Source organism: Sciurus carolinensis, chromosome 5 (assembly GCF_902686445.1).
Source record: "Sciurus carolinensis chromosome 5, mSciCar1.2, whole genome shotgun sequence".
NCBI classification, from domain to species: domain Eukaryota; kingdom Metazoa; phylum Chordata; class Mammalia; order Rodentia; family Sciuridae; genus Sciurus; species Sciurus carolinensis.
In genome coordinates, this window is record NC_062217.1 from 10,929,878 (window position 1) to 10,944,501 (window position 14,624).

General features: G+C 42.6%; 1 protein-coding gene and 1 pseudogene across 2 annotated transcripts in view; one reads left to right on the top strand and one right to left on the bottom strand.

Moving 5' to 3' along the window:
- The window catches only part of Pcca (propionyl-CoA carboxylase subunit alpha), a 358,996-nt gene that overhangs the window by 74,776 nt on the left and 269,596 nt on the right, over positions 1–14,624 (bottom strand). The window contains exon 20 of one of the 2 annotated variants that reach the window (XM_047554213.1): positions 8,221–8,323. In XM_047554213.1, the coding sequence (XP_047410169.1) occupies positions 8,221–8,323 (103 nt within the window). Of the gene's footprint in view, positions 1–8,113; positions 8,324–14,624 lie in introns of those variants that run through there. The other variant, XM_047554212.1, reaches the window with a different exon arrangement.
- On the top strand, positions 4,165–4,729 carry LOC124984770 (60S ribosomal protein L17-like; annotated as a pseudogene).

Sequence of the window (14,624 nt, forward strand, 5' to 3'; positions counted from 1 at the left end):
ACACACACAAACGTGTGTGAGTAATCTATAGACACACCGTGTGTGTGTGTGTGTGTGTGTGTGTGTGTATATATAAGTTCTACTGCTCATATATATATATATATATATATACCCACACACACACACATGTAATGTTATTTATATACACAAAATATATATGTGTAATTAATTTTGTACCCCCCCCCCCTTTTCTTTGGCAATACTGGAGATTCAACCCAGGGCCACTACATCCCCAGTCCCCTTTTAAAAATTTTTATCTTGAGACAGTCTCCATAAGCTGCTGAGGTTGGCCTCAGACTTGAGATCCCCTCCTCAGCCTCTGGAGACACTGGGATAACAGGATTACAAGCAGGTACCACCACGTCTGGCTTCTTCTTACTTTTTAAAATATAACCTCTAAGAAATTTATCACTACTTATATGGCTTGTATTAGGCTTCTATTGGAAAAAATCATTTTATTCCACAACTTTTAATGTAGGTAATTTGGGAATCTGAATGTATCTTTCCACAAAAGAATTATGAGAAATGATTGCTAGGTTCTCAATTAGTTGATTAATACCTATTAATAAACATCATTATAGAAAGTCTACATCTGCAATGAAAACAGGAAGAGACCACTAAGTACACAGCATAAAAAAGCAAATAAATACAAAATACTGTCACTGTATTTTCCATGAATGGTAGCATTTGAGTAAAAGTTGGCTTAATTATTAGGTGAAGAAATAGGAAAAACTTTAAAGATTAATGGGGACCTTTGTTTATTTTCAAGTGTTTTCAATGTCTATGTCTCCTGTTCCTTATTGTAAATTATTTCATTTCAAAATACATGACCTCCACCTCCTTTCAGTTAGATGCTTCACTGGATCTACATTGGTGGCTAGGACAATGATCAGAGTTTTTCCAAAAGCATGATCTTGAAGTCAGAAGAGAAAAAGCACTTGAAGCAGCTGGGTGAATACAGTGGAGTCAAGACCATGTGAAGCAGACGTCACTGAGCACTGAATAACGAGTGACACCAGAGAAAGAGCAGCAGAGCCAAGAAGGAACAGTGTGCACCCGCCTCCGATAAAGACGGGGTGGGGGAGAGCTGGAGGCAAACCCGCATCTACACCTCCCCACAGCTATCCGACACCTACCTAGCAACGGTGGGACTGCCCGCTAACCCTGTGCAGGTGCTGCCCAAGCAAATTCAGGCAAGTGACTGATAAGCAAGGAGCCTGTGGATGGGTGGGTCCTCAGAAGCCCTCTCCATAGGCTTTTTCTCACGGAAACCAGTGATTCTTCACCACCTCACTAATAGAACATGAATTCTGCAAATGCAGAAAGATTAAGAATTAAAGAAAACTGATAAAAACACCTTTTCAAAAAGCTTTTTTTTTTTTTTTTTGGTTGGGGGGTGGGTGCTGGGGATTGAACCCAGGGTACCTAAATCACTGAGCCACACCCCCAACCCTTTTTACTTTTTATTTTGGGACAGGACTCACTAAGTTGCTTAGGACCTCACTAAATGCTGAGACCGACCTTGAATTTTTGATCCTCCTGCCTCAGCCTCCCAAGCAGCTGGGCTTATAGGCATGCACCACTGTGCCCTGGCAAGATATTATTTCTGAAATCCTAAAATGTGAGGCTGCCCACCTATTCATTCGCCTGCCCCATCTATTTCATTATTGAGCATTTATACATGCCAGGAACTCGGGAAAGCAGTAGGAATTCAAAGTCAACTCAAAATAGCTAATTTAGACAAATTAAAGGAAGTTAGTAACCTATGAACTCATTATCCAAATGATGGTACATGACAAAATACAATTTATTTTTAAAGAAATTCATGAGTAAGATTTAGCCAATGAGGTTTACCAATGAAAACCAGGAAAGTGCACGGGCAGCGCACCTGATTGGACGAATAAGGAGCTAGTTCTCAACAAAAGACAGGCTGCCTCCCAAATATTCATTATCTAATTAGAAAATAAAATTAGGTGCCATTACCATGCAATAACAGGGATTCAGCATTAAAATGACATAGGTACAAAGTGCCCACGCACCTTTAGGAAAGGTGCCAGGCGAAGCTACCCCGCAACAGCATCTGCCCATCTCGCCCCTCCAGAGGACGCAGAGTTCAAAACAACTTAACAAGGAGGGAACTCTCAAGCTAAGGATGTGAGTTTGAACACTAAGTGAAAGGACTTCATGAGAATCTCTTCGTTTCTGTTATGGTTTAGGTGTGAGGTGTCCCTCAAAAGCTCATGTGTGAGACAGTGCAAGGAGATTCGGAGGATTTTGAGAGTCTTAACACAACATTGAATCAGTCACCTGATAGGGATTAACTGAGTGGTAACCACAGTAGGGTGTGGCTGGAGGAGGTGGGACCAGGGGCGTGGCTCTGGGTACATACTTGTATTCGCTGAGTGGAGTCTCTGTTTTCCTGATCACCATGTGAGCTGCTTCCCTCTGCCACACTCTTCCGCCATAAAGTTCAGCCTCACCTCGAGCCCTGAGGAATGGAGCCAGCTATGGATTGAGACCTCTGAAACCATGAGCCCTCAAATAAACCTTTTCTCCCCCATAATTGTGTCGGTCAGATCCTTTAGTCACAGCAGGGAAACAGCTAAAACAGTCTCCATGTATCTCCTGCGGCTTGAGGCATTCTAAGGAAGACCGTCAATCCCTAGTTGGTGTCAGAGCAAGAACAAAGGTTCGCACTCTCAAGCTATACCCCGGTTTGGTGAAGCGAAGATTCATAACTACTTCTTGTGGCCTGGATGTGGACTGTGCAGAGGAGAACCAGGCCGGGTTATCAGCAGGGACCCTGTCTCATGAGAACACCTGGAGTCAACTCAGAAAAGACCTGGCGTGCTGTACGTCCTGTGGAATTCCCCGACTCTGCAGAAGTGCCCCTGGAGCCACCAACTGGCTTCCAACATTCGCCACGTCCAGGAGAAAACAAAGGGCAGACGGCAACTCCTGCTCCTCTTGCCAGGCTCCTCTTTGCTGCGTCCTGGGAGTTGTGAGAGACCCGCGTGGCAGCTGTGCAGTGGAAGAGGAGACGAAGCCAGAAGGACAAAGGGCCCTCTCTTCTTCCACGTAAACCCCCTGACTGTGGGATCATTTGCAAAACTCGCCAGCAAGGCTGCTGGACGGCAGGAAAGGAAAGACGACGGCCCAAACGAGAGCAGCCTCTGCTCGCGCAGGGGCTACTTCTGCAGAAGCCTTGCACGTGGCGCCCACGAAGGTCAAGTCTCATTGTCAAACTCAACGACTTTTCTTCAGCACTTCCAGTACCTGGCTGAGCACCCACTTGCCTCAGAGAAGTGACACAGCCGCTGTCAAAGAACTTTGCCACTTCTCCCTGCAGCCCGGGCCTTCCCGCACAGGAAGGCAGGCCGCCCTGCCAGGACAGGGTTTGGGTTTTTGTTTTTGTACCAGGGACTGAACCCAGGGTGCTTAACCACTGAGCCACATCCCCAGTCCTTTTTATATCTTATTTACAGACAGGGCCTCGCTGAGCTGCTGAGTTTGGCTTTGAACTCTCCATCTTCCTGCCTCAGCCTCCTGGGATTACAGGCATGCACTACCACGCCTGGCTATGACAGGGCTTTGATGGATCTTACTCTCCTCTGCAAAATGTTTTGCTGATACTGCTCTGGTCATTGGGGTCTTCAACCTCCCTTTCCCATCTGGCTCCTCCAACCTTCCCCACGCTTGGCTCTCAATACATCCCTGCCTCTGTTTCCCAGTCCACTCCATTTCACAGACCTGCTTTTCTAAGGTGTATCTCAATAATGTACCTCATCTCAGGCCCTTGGCCTGCAAAGCACAGTCCTCTTACCACTTTAAGTGGTTAGGGGTTCCCTAGGGATAAATGAAAAATGAAAGAGGGCAATTGGCTGGGAACTCATGCAAGCAAATATGGCAACCAGAGCTTCACATTAAGGAAAGAGTCATCTTTTTGTTGACAGGTGACTGGGAAGCACATCACGGCACCAATAACTGACTCTCCAACAAGCAGCACTGGCACTACTGCCCAACCATATTTTAATAAGTGAAATGATATCTCTGACTCACACCATACACAACTGATCACAGGGATTCAGGATTTAAGTGTGAAAAGTGTAACTTAAAAAGCACTGTTAAGCTCTTCCTACAAGCAGCCTGAGGTCATCTGTGAAAATGGTCCACTACTCTCTTGATCCAGAAAACCCACAAAATCATGCAAATCAAGAGGTTCAATCTTCGTGTTCACTTTAAGAACACCTGTGAAACTGTATGCAAATCCGAAAAGTGGCCATTAAGGGTATGCAAATCCGAAAAGCCTCCAAGTACCTGAAGGGTGTCACTTAAAAGAAGCAATGTGTGCCATTCTGGTGTTAAAATCATGGAGTTGGGAGGTGTGCCCAGGCCAAAGAGTATGGCTGGATACGGGGACAGTGTCCCCTGCCCAAAAAAAGTGCTGAATTTTTGCTGCATATGCTTAAAATGCAGAGAGTAATGCTGAAGACAAGGGTTTAGACGTAGATTCTCTGGTCATAGAACACATCCAGGTGAACAAGGCACCATGATGCACCGCCATGCATTGGATTAACCCATGCCTGAGCTGCCCTGCCTCAGGGAGAAGATCCTCACTGCAAAGGAACAAGCTGTTCCTAAACCAGAAGAGGAGGTTGCACAGAAGAAAAAGACATCCCAGAAGAAACTAAAGAAACCAAACCAATGGCATGGGAATAATTCAGCATAAAATAAATGCAAATAAAAGTAAAAAAAAAAAAAAAGCACACTTAGGAAATATCTTTATAAATGTGAGAGTAGAAATAGATGCTTAAACAAACATATAATGCCTGAAGCATAAAGCAAAAGAATGAAATCACTGTTATTAAATCTCTGCTTTACAACTTTACCTGGACAACTAAAGAGTATAAACACTAGGCACAAACTGGCAGAAGCTCTCAGGAATACATAACGAAAAAAAGGATCAGGGTTCATAACATACAAAGAACCTTTATCAATCAATAAGCAAATTATCCAATTTCAAAAAGTGGGCAAAAAATCATGAATAGGCATTTTATAGAAAAAATATATTTTAAACTATATATTATATATATATTTATATATATAATTATGCTAATAACTATATTTCAAAAATACTCATCACTAAAAATCTCAAAAATATACATTGAAATGACAAGAGATACCATTTAAACTCCTCACAGTCAGGAGCAACCTTAGTAGTCTGGGAACATCAGGAGTTCACTGAATCTGAAGTAAAATTATTAAGGACACAGATTCCTGGACTTAGATTCTGGCTCTTCCATTCACTAGGCGAATGCCCTGGGCAGCAACTTAACCTCTACACACTCTATTTCCCCAAGCAAAATAGAGTGTTCCACTAGTGCCTTATCTGGTTGCTTAGGAATAAATAAACCAGTGAGTCTGAAGTACTTAGAGCAACCAGAGGCCCACGCAATAGGTACAGAGTGAGGTCGGCCAGCTGTTCGTTTATCATGCCATCAGCACCAGGATTTGGGTGGGCGCCTTACTTTGGTGCAGCCACATGGAGAAGCACGTTCGGTGCTGGTGTGTGAGATCAAGATGCTCTACCACCAGATGCCCTAGAGAAACTCTTATTTTAAGAGGAAACAAAAGAGAGGAAAGTTTGATAGAAGCACCATTGTGGCAATGAAATAATGAAAATAGAGAAATGTCTATTTAGAAGAGAAAAAACAAATATATTGTTGTCTATTAATATAATTTGGATATTGAGTGTCCCAGAAGTTCATGTGTTAAAGGGCTTGGTCCCCAAGGTGGTGCTACTGGGAGTGGGTTAGGACCTTGGAAATGGGCCCTAGTGGGAGATCAGTGGGGCTTGTCCCTATAGGACTGTGGGACCCTGGTCTCTCTTCCTCCTCTTCTGCTGCCTGGCTATGAGGTTAGCATTCTCTCTACCATGTGCTCTCTGGAATGCCACCCAGCATGCCCAAGAGGCTCGGGCAAAGGGTCTGCCTGATTATGGACTGGAACATCCAAAACTGTGAGCCCAATAAACTTTTCCTAAGTTAATTATCTCGGGTATTTTGTCATAGTGATGGAATGCTGACTAACACAAACACAGAGCATGGAAATAATAAACCAAAGCTAACATGTATCAACATAGAACAATCTCACGAACACAGTGCCAGACAGTAAGGAAACTCACAGAAGAACAAAGATAGCATGGGGTCAAATACACAGAGCTGAAATCAAGAAAAGCTGAACGAGACACTGTTCACACGTACACTGGGGTCACCGTGCTAAGGTTAAGTTTCTGCTCAGCTTCTGCCTGGCCATGTGTTCATAGGGAAGTTACTTAGCTCACCATAGCATGGATCCTACAGAAAGACTGCTGGATTTAAATCCGGGCTCTCTCTCTCTAGCTGTGTGACCTTGAACAAGTTACTTAGTTTCTCTGCTCCTCAGTGGTTTCATTGATAAAAATATAAACAATAGTATCTACTTCATACAGTCGTGAAGACTGAAGGAGTTAATGTATGCACTCTGCCTCAAACTATACCTGACACACTGGAAGCACTACACATTATTTATGATTACTATGGCTGACATTAATTTCACAGGGTCCACGTTATATTTTGGAAATTTAGCACTGAATACCACAGAAAGTAGACAAAATTCCCTTCCATAAGGAAAATCTTTTCTGGTCTTTTTTTGGTCAATGACTTTTATTCCAATACACCATCTACTGCTTTCTACCAGTTTATTTCCTTCCAATTAAAATGGACTGACTAGATGCAATGACCTCTTCCTAAGAGTCAAGGGATCTGCCTTTAAGGGACCATTTATCTCAGATACGGTCATGCTCTCCACAGCAAAGAACTGACAAGACTGGAGAGAGACTTGCTGAACATCACCCCTGTGCTCAGGGGGATATTTCTGGGTAATTATTCTGAACACATATCCAGTCATCTATCCTCCATGTGCAAAGGCCCTGGAGACCAGGGTCTGCAAGTCCAGGTGGGGGTCGCTGAGAGCAACAGAGCACAGACCTGAGGAGAGGACTTGGTGCCTCTTTCCTCTCACCACCAAGAGGTCCCACTATGTGCCAAAGCACATAACTGCTTGAACCAGAACATTCACTGCAGAAAATATTCAGTTCAACACAAACAAATGCAGCAACTATATTTTTGAAGACAATCATAAATGGATCAAAAGTAGTGTGAAATTATGTAGTGATATTTCTTTCAAGGGTCTCAAAGAGTTTCATCTCATAATTTCCATTTACGTAAGTTAGAAAATGAAATAAGATGGGGAGCTAGAATATGAAGAAAATATGGAAAAAAAATTATACAGGGACAAGTCATAAAAACTAAAGTCAAAATACAGGGAGGGCTCAGTAGTGAGAGTTGAAGGTTTCCTAAAACCATAGAGATAAGAGCCAACTGAGGCCTCGCTGGGAAATTAGTTCAGCCATCAAATAGCTACTGTGAATGGAATCCTCTCCCCCGAAGTCTTTACTAGAGGTAGATATGAATCAGGAACAGTCTTTACCTCTGGTGCTCTTCATTCGTCTAAGTTTTAAATATTAGTTTTCTGTGTAAAACCAAATTAAAGAATGAGCATTCAATGCTGTAGGATTTGTGATTTTTATTCAGATAATAACCACATTTTCCATGTGTTTGGGGAGATTTTGATAATCTCTTTCCATAGTTTTCCACTTTAAAACAGGGGTCACTGATTACAAAGAACATTCTCTCAACTCTAGGTCTCAAGGCATCTCCTCAATGCAAAACATTTTACATTTGGGGGAAAAGAAAGGTTAACAAATTAAGATTACTCGTTTTTTTTTTTTTTTTTTAAAGTCATGTGCTGCAGAACGTCAATCTATATAGCTCATTTTTTGCTGATCTGATATTATAACATTCCAGCTGCACAGATAAGGAAGATAATAATGCATCACAATTTACAACTAAAAAGCCACAATGGCAAAGAAAACTGCTGATTCTTTATTTAACAAAATATAACACGGAAACCTTCTAAAATTGCCTGAAAAAAAGAAAATATTAATTTCTCTGAATAAGATATAACTAAAGATCCTCTAAAATAAGAAAAATGGTTTCAAGTATATAAAGAATAATCTGAATGAGATTCAGCTTTTCCTTAGTACGTCTGTGAGTAGGAGCCACACGGGCACTGACAAGGATCTCGAATGTGAGGAAGGCTTCCTGATCGTCACAACACTCACCTGCACAGTCCTCTGAGTGCCATCAACGTTGACAGACAATAAGGGCGAAGCCAGGTTCCACGTACTGGTCACGTTTAGTTTCGACCCATCAACTTCCACCTGTTGTGACACCAAATAAGACTATTACCACGAAGCAAGACAGAAACTGATCTCAAGTTCACTGCTGCACACAAAGCAGCAGCCATTTTAAACAGATGGCTCCCCAACAACCTGTCATGTTTACTGCTCCAGCCCTGAAAGACAGGGTCCAACAACAGAGTCTTCCTAGCCATCTCTGGGGAGAGGTGAAGGACCTATGAACAGCTGCCTCCGGGTACTGAGGCTTCAAGCAATTTCCAGTAGGTAACAAACAGCCATCTAACTCGAAACCTATCTGGACACGCCACATTTATTGCAATTAGACAAGTAATGCATATAAATTCCAGTGACATTTTGCAACCCACGCAACAGGGCTTGCATATAATATCCTCTCCAAGGACCAAGGAAGAACTTTTTCTGTGGCAATTTTAATGAAGGACTATGCATTGTTATCTTAATTAAGCAGACTTTAATTAGGCAAAATTCTTTGGTGTCGAATATCCAAAGATCATTCAAACTTTGCAAAGTTCTATCATACTTTTATCAATCATAAGTGACCAATTTCGTCAGGTCCTCATTCATGACAATAAAAAAAAAAAAAAAAAAAAAAGACCCATAATCTTGCAAAGCAGAGACACTCTTAAGAGAAAAAAATTAAATTCCACACAAATAACATAAAAGAAATTGAAAAGAAAAAAATAAAAGCTAATTTAAAATAACAAGTAATAAAAGTTTTTTTCCACTCACTGATGATTATAACCCATTAGTATGAGAGGAAAAAAAAAAATAGCATTATTATTTTAAGTCTATAGTAGACAACTTAACAAAGGGATACTTAATATTTCTAAATAAACCTGAAGCAGACCCAAGATATATGATCCCTAGAAACTACCCCCCATCACGTCTCTTAAAAGACACTCACTCTTTAAAATCAGATAGCAGAGTCCTCACTATTTTCTGTTGGACCCCTGGGAACAGGTAGGAGGATGGCAGGGAGGGAAGACAAGTATCAGGTGCCCTGCAAATATCCAGGCTGAGGACACAGTCCAGGGGAGGCACTGCTAAGATGGTATGGGGCGAGGGCACGGCCCTGATGGAGGAAGAAGATGGACAGAACCCCTGGGGTGCCATTCCTGGCATCCAGAAGTTTCTATGTCTTAGACGACAGCGAAGCCATGGGTCAGGATGAAGACCACATGGTATAGGCGACTCCACGACTACAGGACAAAAGCAGGGACGAAGGGCAGCAGAGGGACCTCTTCAACACCACAGGCCTGAAGAGCCCAAATGGGCACGTGCCTCATTCCTCAACGGGCTCTCTGCACCAACTTAGTAAGAACAGCGCTGAGTCTGAGCTGCATCGCCACTGCCATCGTCACAGGCAGCTCTGACCACCATTCCCAAAGCCCCCTCCCAGGCCCACACTCGGAAGCTGGGGATGGGCTAGAGGCCTGGAACACCAGGTTACCTGAGAGAGGGTGTTCACACCAGAGGGGCCAAGATCCTGTTTACACATAGGTTTTTCTTCCCCTATCCCTGCTAACTGTAGAGGGCTTGTAAGAAAGACTACATGAGATGGAAAAATTTAAAACTCACATTTCCTAGCACACCTGATAATGCGTGTAATTTGTAATTTCCGTATATAACTGAAACAGGGTGACATCATGATTCCAAGTCATAAACTATGAAACACAAACACATCTGCAAAAATTTAATGAGGGAAGGAACTGTGCTGAGAGCTACCAGGTGCCTTCTCGGGCCTCCAACCTCCGAGGTACACAATTCCCACCAAGAGCTACAAAGACCCTGCTGATGTATTCTCAAATGGGTGAACCTAGGATAAGCCACAGGGGAGGCAGAGACCTCTCTGAACCACAATGAAATAGCGCGGAAAGGTGGGTGCAGACAGAGAGAGAATACTCATTACTGTGCATCCCTCCCCTTCCCACCAGGCCACTAGGCAAGGGTGACAAGAAGCAATGAGGAGGGGACGGGGCATTTCATTACTGCAACCCCGAGATACTCCCTTAAAGAACCCCACCCAACCTTTCCATATGGGAAATGAGCAGTGCTGGTGAGGGGTGACAAGGGTCACAGGTCCAGGGAGAAGCTGCAAACCCCCGCTCACAGCCAGCCTTCCCAGCCAGCCTCCTCTACAACACAAACCATGATCAGAAACAGCCAACACTGTGTCTCAACATACAATTTGGGGGAAAAATTATAAAGAAAAACAGGTAAATTAAGAGCATATAACACAAGAAGAACTACTCAAAGAAACACAGGAAGAGATCAGATAAATAATTCTCCAAAGTCTCAAAGGCAACCATAGGAAATGTGACCCTTCTTTAAAACAAGAAAAAAAAAAAAATTCAAAGAAGAAAAACAAAGGTTCAAAGAAGAGATTATACAACAACAGAAGGAAATGAAAATCAAGCTGGTAGAACTCAGAAAAAAAAATGAAGAGAAAAATAACATTATAGAGATAAAAGCCAAATTAAGTAGCAACCAAAAATAGAATGTGACTAAAAAGAAATACCAGGACATGGAAAAATTATATAAAACAAAAATCGACAGAACCAATAGTCTAAAGGCAATTTGTAACAAAGACAATAGATATGCAGGAGGAAGAAAGGGGATAAAATGTGCATAAAGAATAAATGTAAAAGTGAAACATATTATAAGACTTTCTAAAATAAACCTTCAATTTATAGACTGATAACATGTATGGATTTTAAGACTAAAGAAAAAATTATGTGAATATTTAGGCAGAAATAAGAAACCACAAGAAATTAAAAAACTAAATTGAGTCAGCCTAATTACCCAAGAGCATCACCGATACAGAAAACTATAGAGAAACATGGTCCAAGTACTGATAAGAGGAAATGATGCCCCATCATTTTATACCCAGCCAAGATTACCTTAAACTGTATGGTATAAAAAGTTATTCTGTGGTATATAAAAACTTAGGGGACGCTTTCATTAAAAATGAGCCGTCTGTATAAGTACTGATACAAAACTAACCCCAAGAAAGGATAGAATAGCATATACAGATGCCATGATTTGTTAAGGAAAAAAAAAATGACAACGTATATGTGGTGGGTTTTGTCCACTCGTTGTTGGTGGGTCGGTTAGTTGGTTTGGTACTGGGAATTGAACCCAGGGGTACTTTATCACTATGCTAAATCTCCAGTCATTTTAATATTTTAATTTTGACACAGGGTCTTACTAAGTCACTCAGCCTGGCCTTGAATTTGTGATTCTCTTGCCTCAGTCACCCAAGTCACTGGGATTACAGGTGTGTACCAGGTACCCAGCTCAGGTGTGGTGGGTTTTTTTTTTTTTTTTTTTTTCATATGTAGAAAATCTCTGAACAAATGCATAAGTGGAACAGAATGGCTGAGGAACAGGGATGGAAGAGAGGCTCACTTTTCACCATGAATCCAGTGGTACTTTTAAAATTTTATCTTGGATAGGAGTATTTTATTTATATATATACATATATACATATACATATATATATATATATATCAATATATAAATACACACGCACACACTCACACATTTAAAATTCACTTTAAGGTGAGAATTAGGGTAAGTGGGTCAGCGTCCTCTATAATACATAATTAGCAGAACTTCACTGTGGGCATGCAATGCTTTCTTAAATGCATGCTTTCTTAAAACAGCATTTTGGTGAACAGGACAATACTCATTTCAGTTTCTCTGGGTGCAGATGTCCTGATTTCATCTACTACACCCAATTTTATAGTGTATTTCAGACAGTGTCTCATCCTCTTCTGAAAAAGAGGGACCTGGACCAGCAGTGCCCAAAAACTGCGTAGTTCTATGGTTACAAAGTCCTTCCATCTCAGATGTGTTCTGACATTCGTTCCTGAGAGAGCAATTTCCAATATTATAAAGGAATTTTTGTTTTGCTCAAGCACCTCCATTTGGGGTGTAAAATTTTTACAATCCTTTATTTAATGGACAATACAAGCTAACCAGTGAAATAAAATTCAGTGTGGAGATGAAAAGAAAAACAGACCAAAAGTGAAGTGACAAATGATATAACACCCTGGGGCTGAAGTAAAGTCTCACATTCTCCAGGGCAAACATCACCACCAAAATGTCTCAGCTTTGTGAAAACACTAGAATATTCTTAATTGTGTGAAGGTTCCACATATTTTAAGGACACTCTAAAGACACAACACCTCTATCTAGAAACACTGACCTAAAGATGTCATGTCACATCCTTGGTTTAAACAGACCTAGTACTTAGGTGTACCAAATTCATATTAGTTATAATATTAAAGCTGAGCCACACTCCTGTCAGATGACCTCCTCTCTTTTAACCAAAATTAAAGTCAAACATGACTCCTCTCATTTTCTCTTATGTCATTCATCCCCACATTTTATATTTCCTCTGCTTCTTAATGTGCCCTTTTAATTAATCTCCCACCCTCAGTCTAACTGGTATGTCCTCTCTGCTTTCAAGCCTGGACAGGGTTTCCTAACTGCCCACCTAGGTCTCTTCTCTGACAGGTTCTAGAACACATTTGGTACCTACCTTCTTACCACATACTGTTCCCCAAGTCTTCTACAGTTTGGTTACTAAAAGCGTATTCTGAAAGGTCACCAAACTTCTTTATATTCTCAACTTGATTTTCGGTATTCTTTACTTCTCAGCCAGAAGAAAAGCCTGCCTAAGAAGGTAACCTTTAAACTAAGACCAAAGGGTGGCAGGAATTTGGTAAGTGTGCTAGTGGTAGAGGGTGGGTAGGAATATTCCAGAAGGAATATCATGGGGGGGGGGCGGGGGGGAGCAAAACGAAATAAGAAAGCATGGAGCAAGAAAGAGCTTAGCTGTGTGCCTGGAACCCAGAAAATAAAGGGGAGAGTGCTCCCAAAGTGTGTGGAGAGCAATGGAAGACTGAAGGTCCTAACTGGAGCATGACACATCCAAGTCACACATCCACGTCACACACATCCACGTAACACATCCACGTAACACACATCCACATCACACATCCATGTTACTCATTCACGTTACACACATCCACACCCGGGGTCTCGGCATGCTGTGCAATGAGGAGTGAGGGGCTACACCCCAGTCCTCCACTTGATACTTTTGAAGTTATTCTGGCTATAGTTCAGAACAGAAAAATAAAGCGTGGTGATCAGTGCACAGCACTGGTAGTGTGGAGAAGAAGGACATTTGGAAGGAAGTGGGAAGTGTGACGATAGCATGAAAACATGAGTCACCAAGGAAAAGGAACAAGAGGAAGCTTATTAGAGAACAGGAAAATCACCAGCCAGCAATGGATACCAGACCATATGAACCTGGTGTTGGAATGTGACGTTCTCCAGCAATGCCCAGGTGCGTGGCCTCAGCCACAGAGAGAGTGGAGGCCGATTCACCTACATGGGGAATTGATGGAAGAATGAAGGGCTGAGGAAGCCAGGGGTACTTGTAAGTGAATGATGTAATTACGGGCCAGGAAGTCTAAACTGGACAAAGGAGGTATAAACAAGCATGATGTCCAGGGACTGAGAGAAAACAGGTTGCCTGGAGGCAGAGACTGACCATGCACTGGTAGCTAATTGTCGGCTATACCAAGAAAGGGGTGCAAGGGGCAGGAACCCAAGGCTGCCAAGAGGAAGGTGAGGTGGTAAGGTTGATTGATATATGTTTCAAAGAAGATGGGGCTTACAAGAGACAGGAACCTTGGTCTAAAGTGATACCAGAAAGCAACACTCAGTGTGAGAGAGAAACTACCAAAAAGTTTTAGTTAAGGGAAGGATGTGGTGGAACATTCTAGAACAGGGTGATACAGGGGAGTCTGTGGGTCACAAAGGAAGCAATACAGAGGGCACAGTGGCAAGGGAAGACAAAGGTTTAGGAAGTAACAGAGGACTGGGGAGGCCCTCAAATGCCCCGAGGACCTCTCTCCATCCGCACTGCTGCCACTTTGCCAAACCTGGGGACCACATCATCTCACAGGATCACTGCTGCACACCCATCTCCCGCGGGGTCCTGCCCCATCTCCTGCTCTTCGGGAGAGCTAGGATAACTTCACAGAAGCGCAAGAGTGGTCACTTACAAAACCAGAGACACAGGGGAAGGGAAGGCAACGTGAGAACGAGCTCATGGGGTGCAGCCTGCTGCTGAGAAGCGCAGACTCCAAGACACGCGGGGCAGGCAGTCCCCAGCACAAGGACATCAGGGGCTCACCTTCCACAGTCATTTAAGACTCCATGCTCATGTGAAGCACTGACATTATGAACCTGAAGGGATCAGAGGGAGCCTCTGGCGGATGGGACTAGG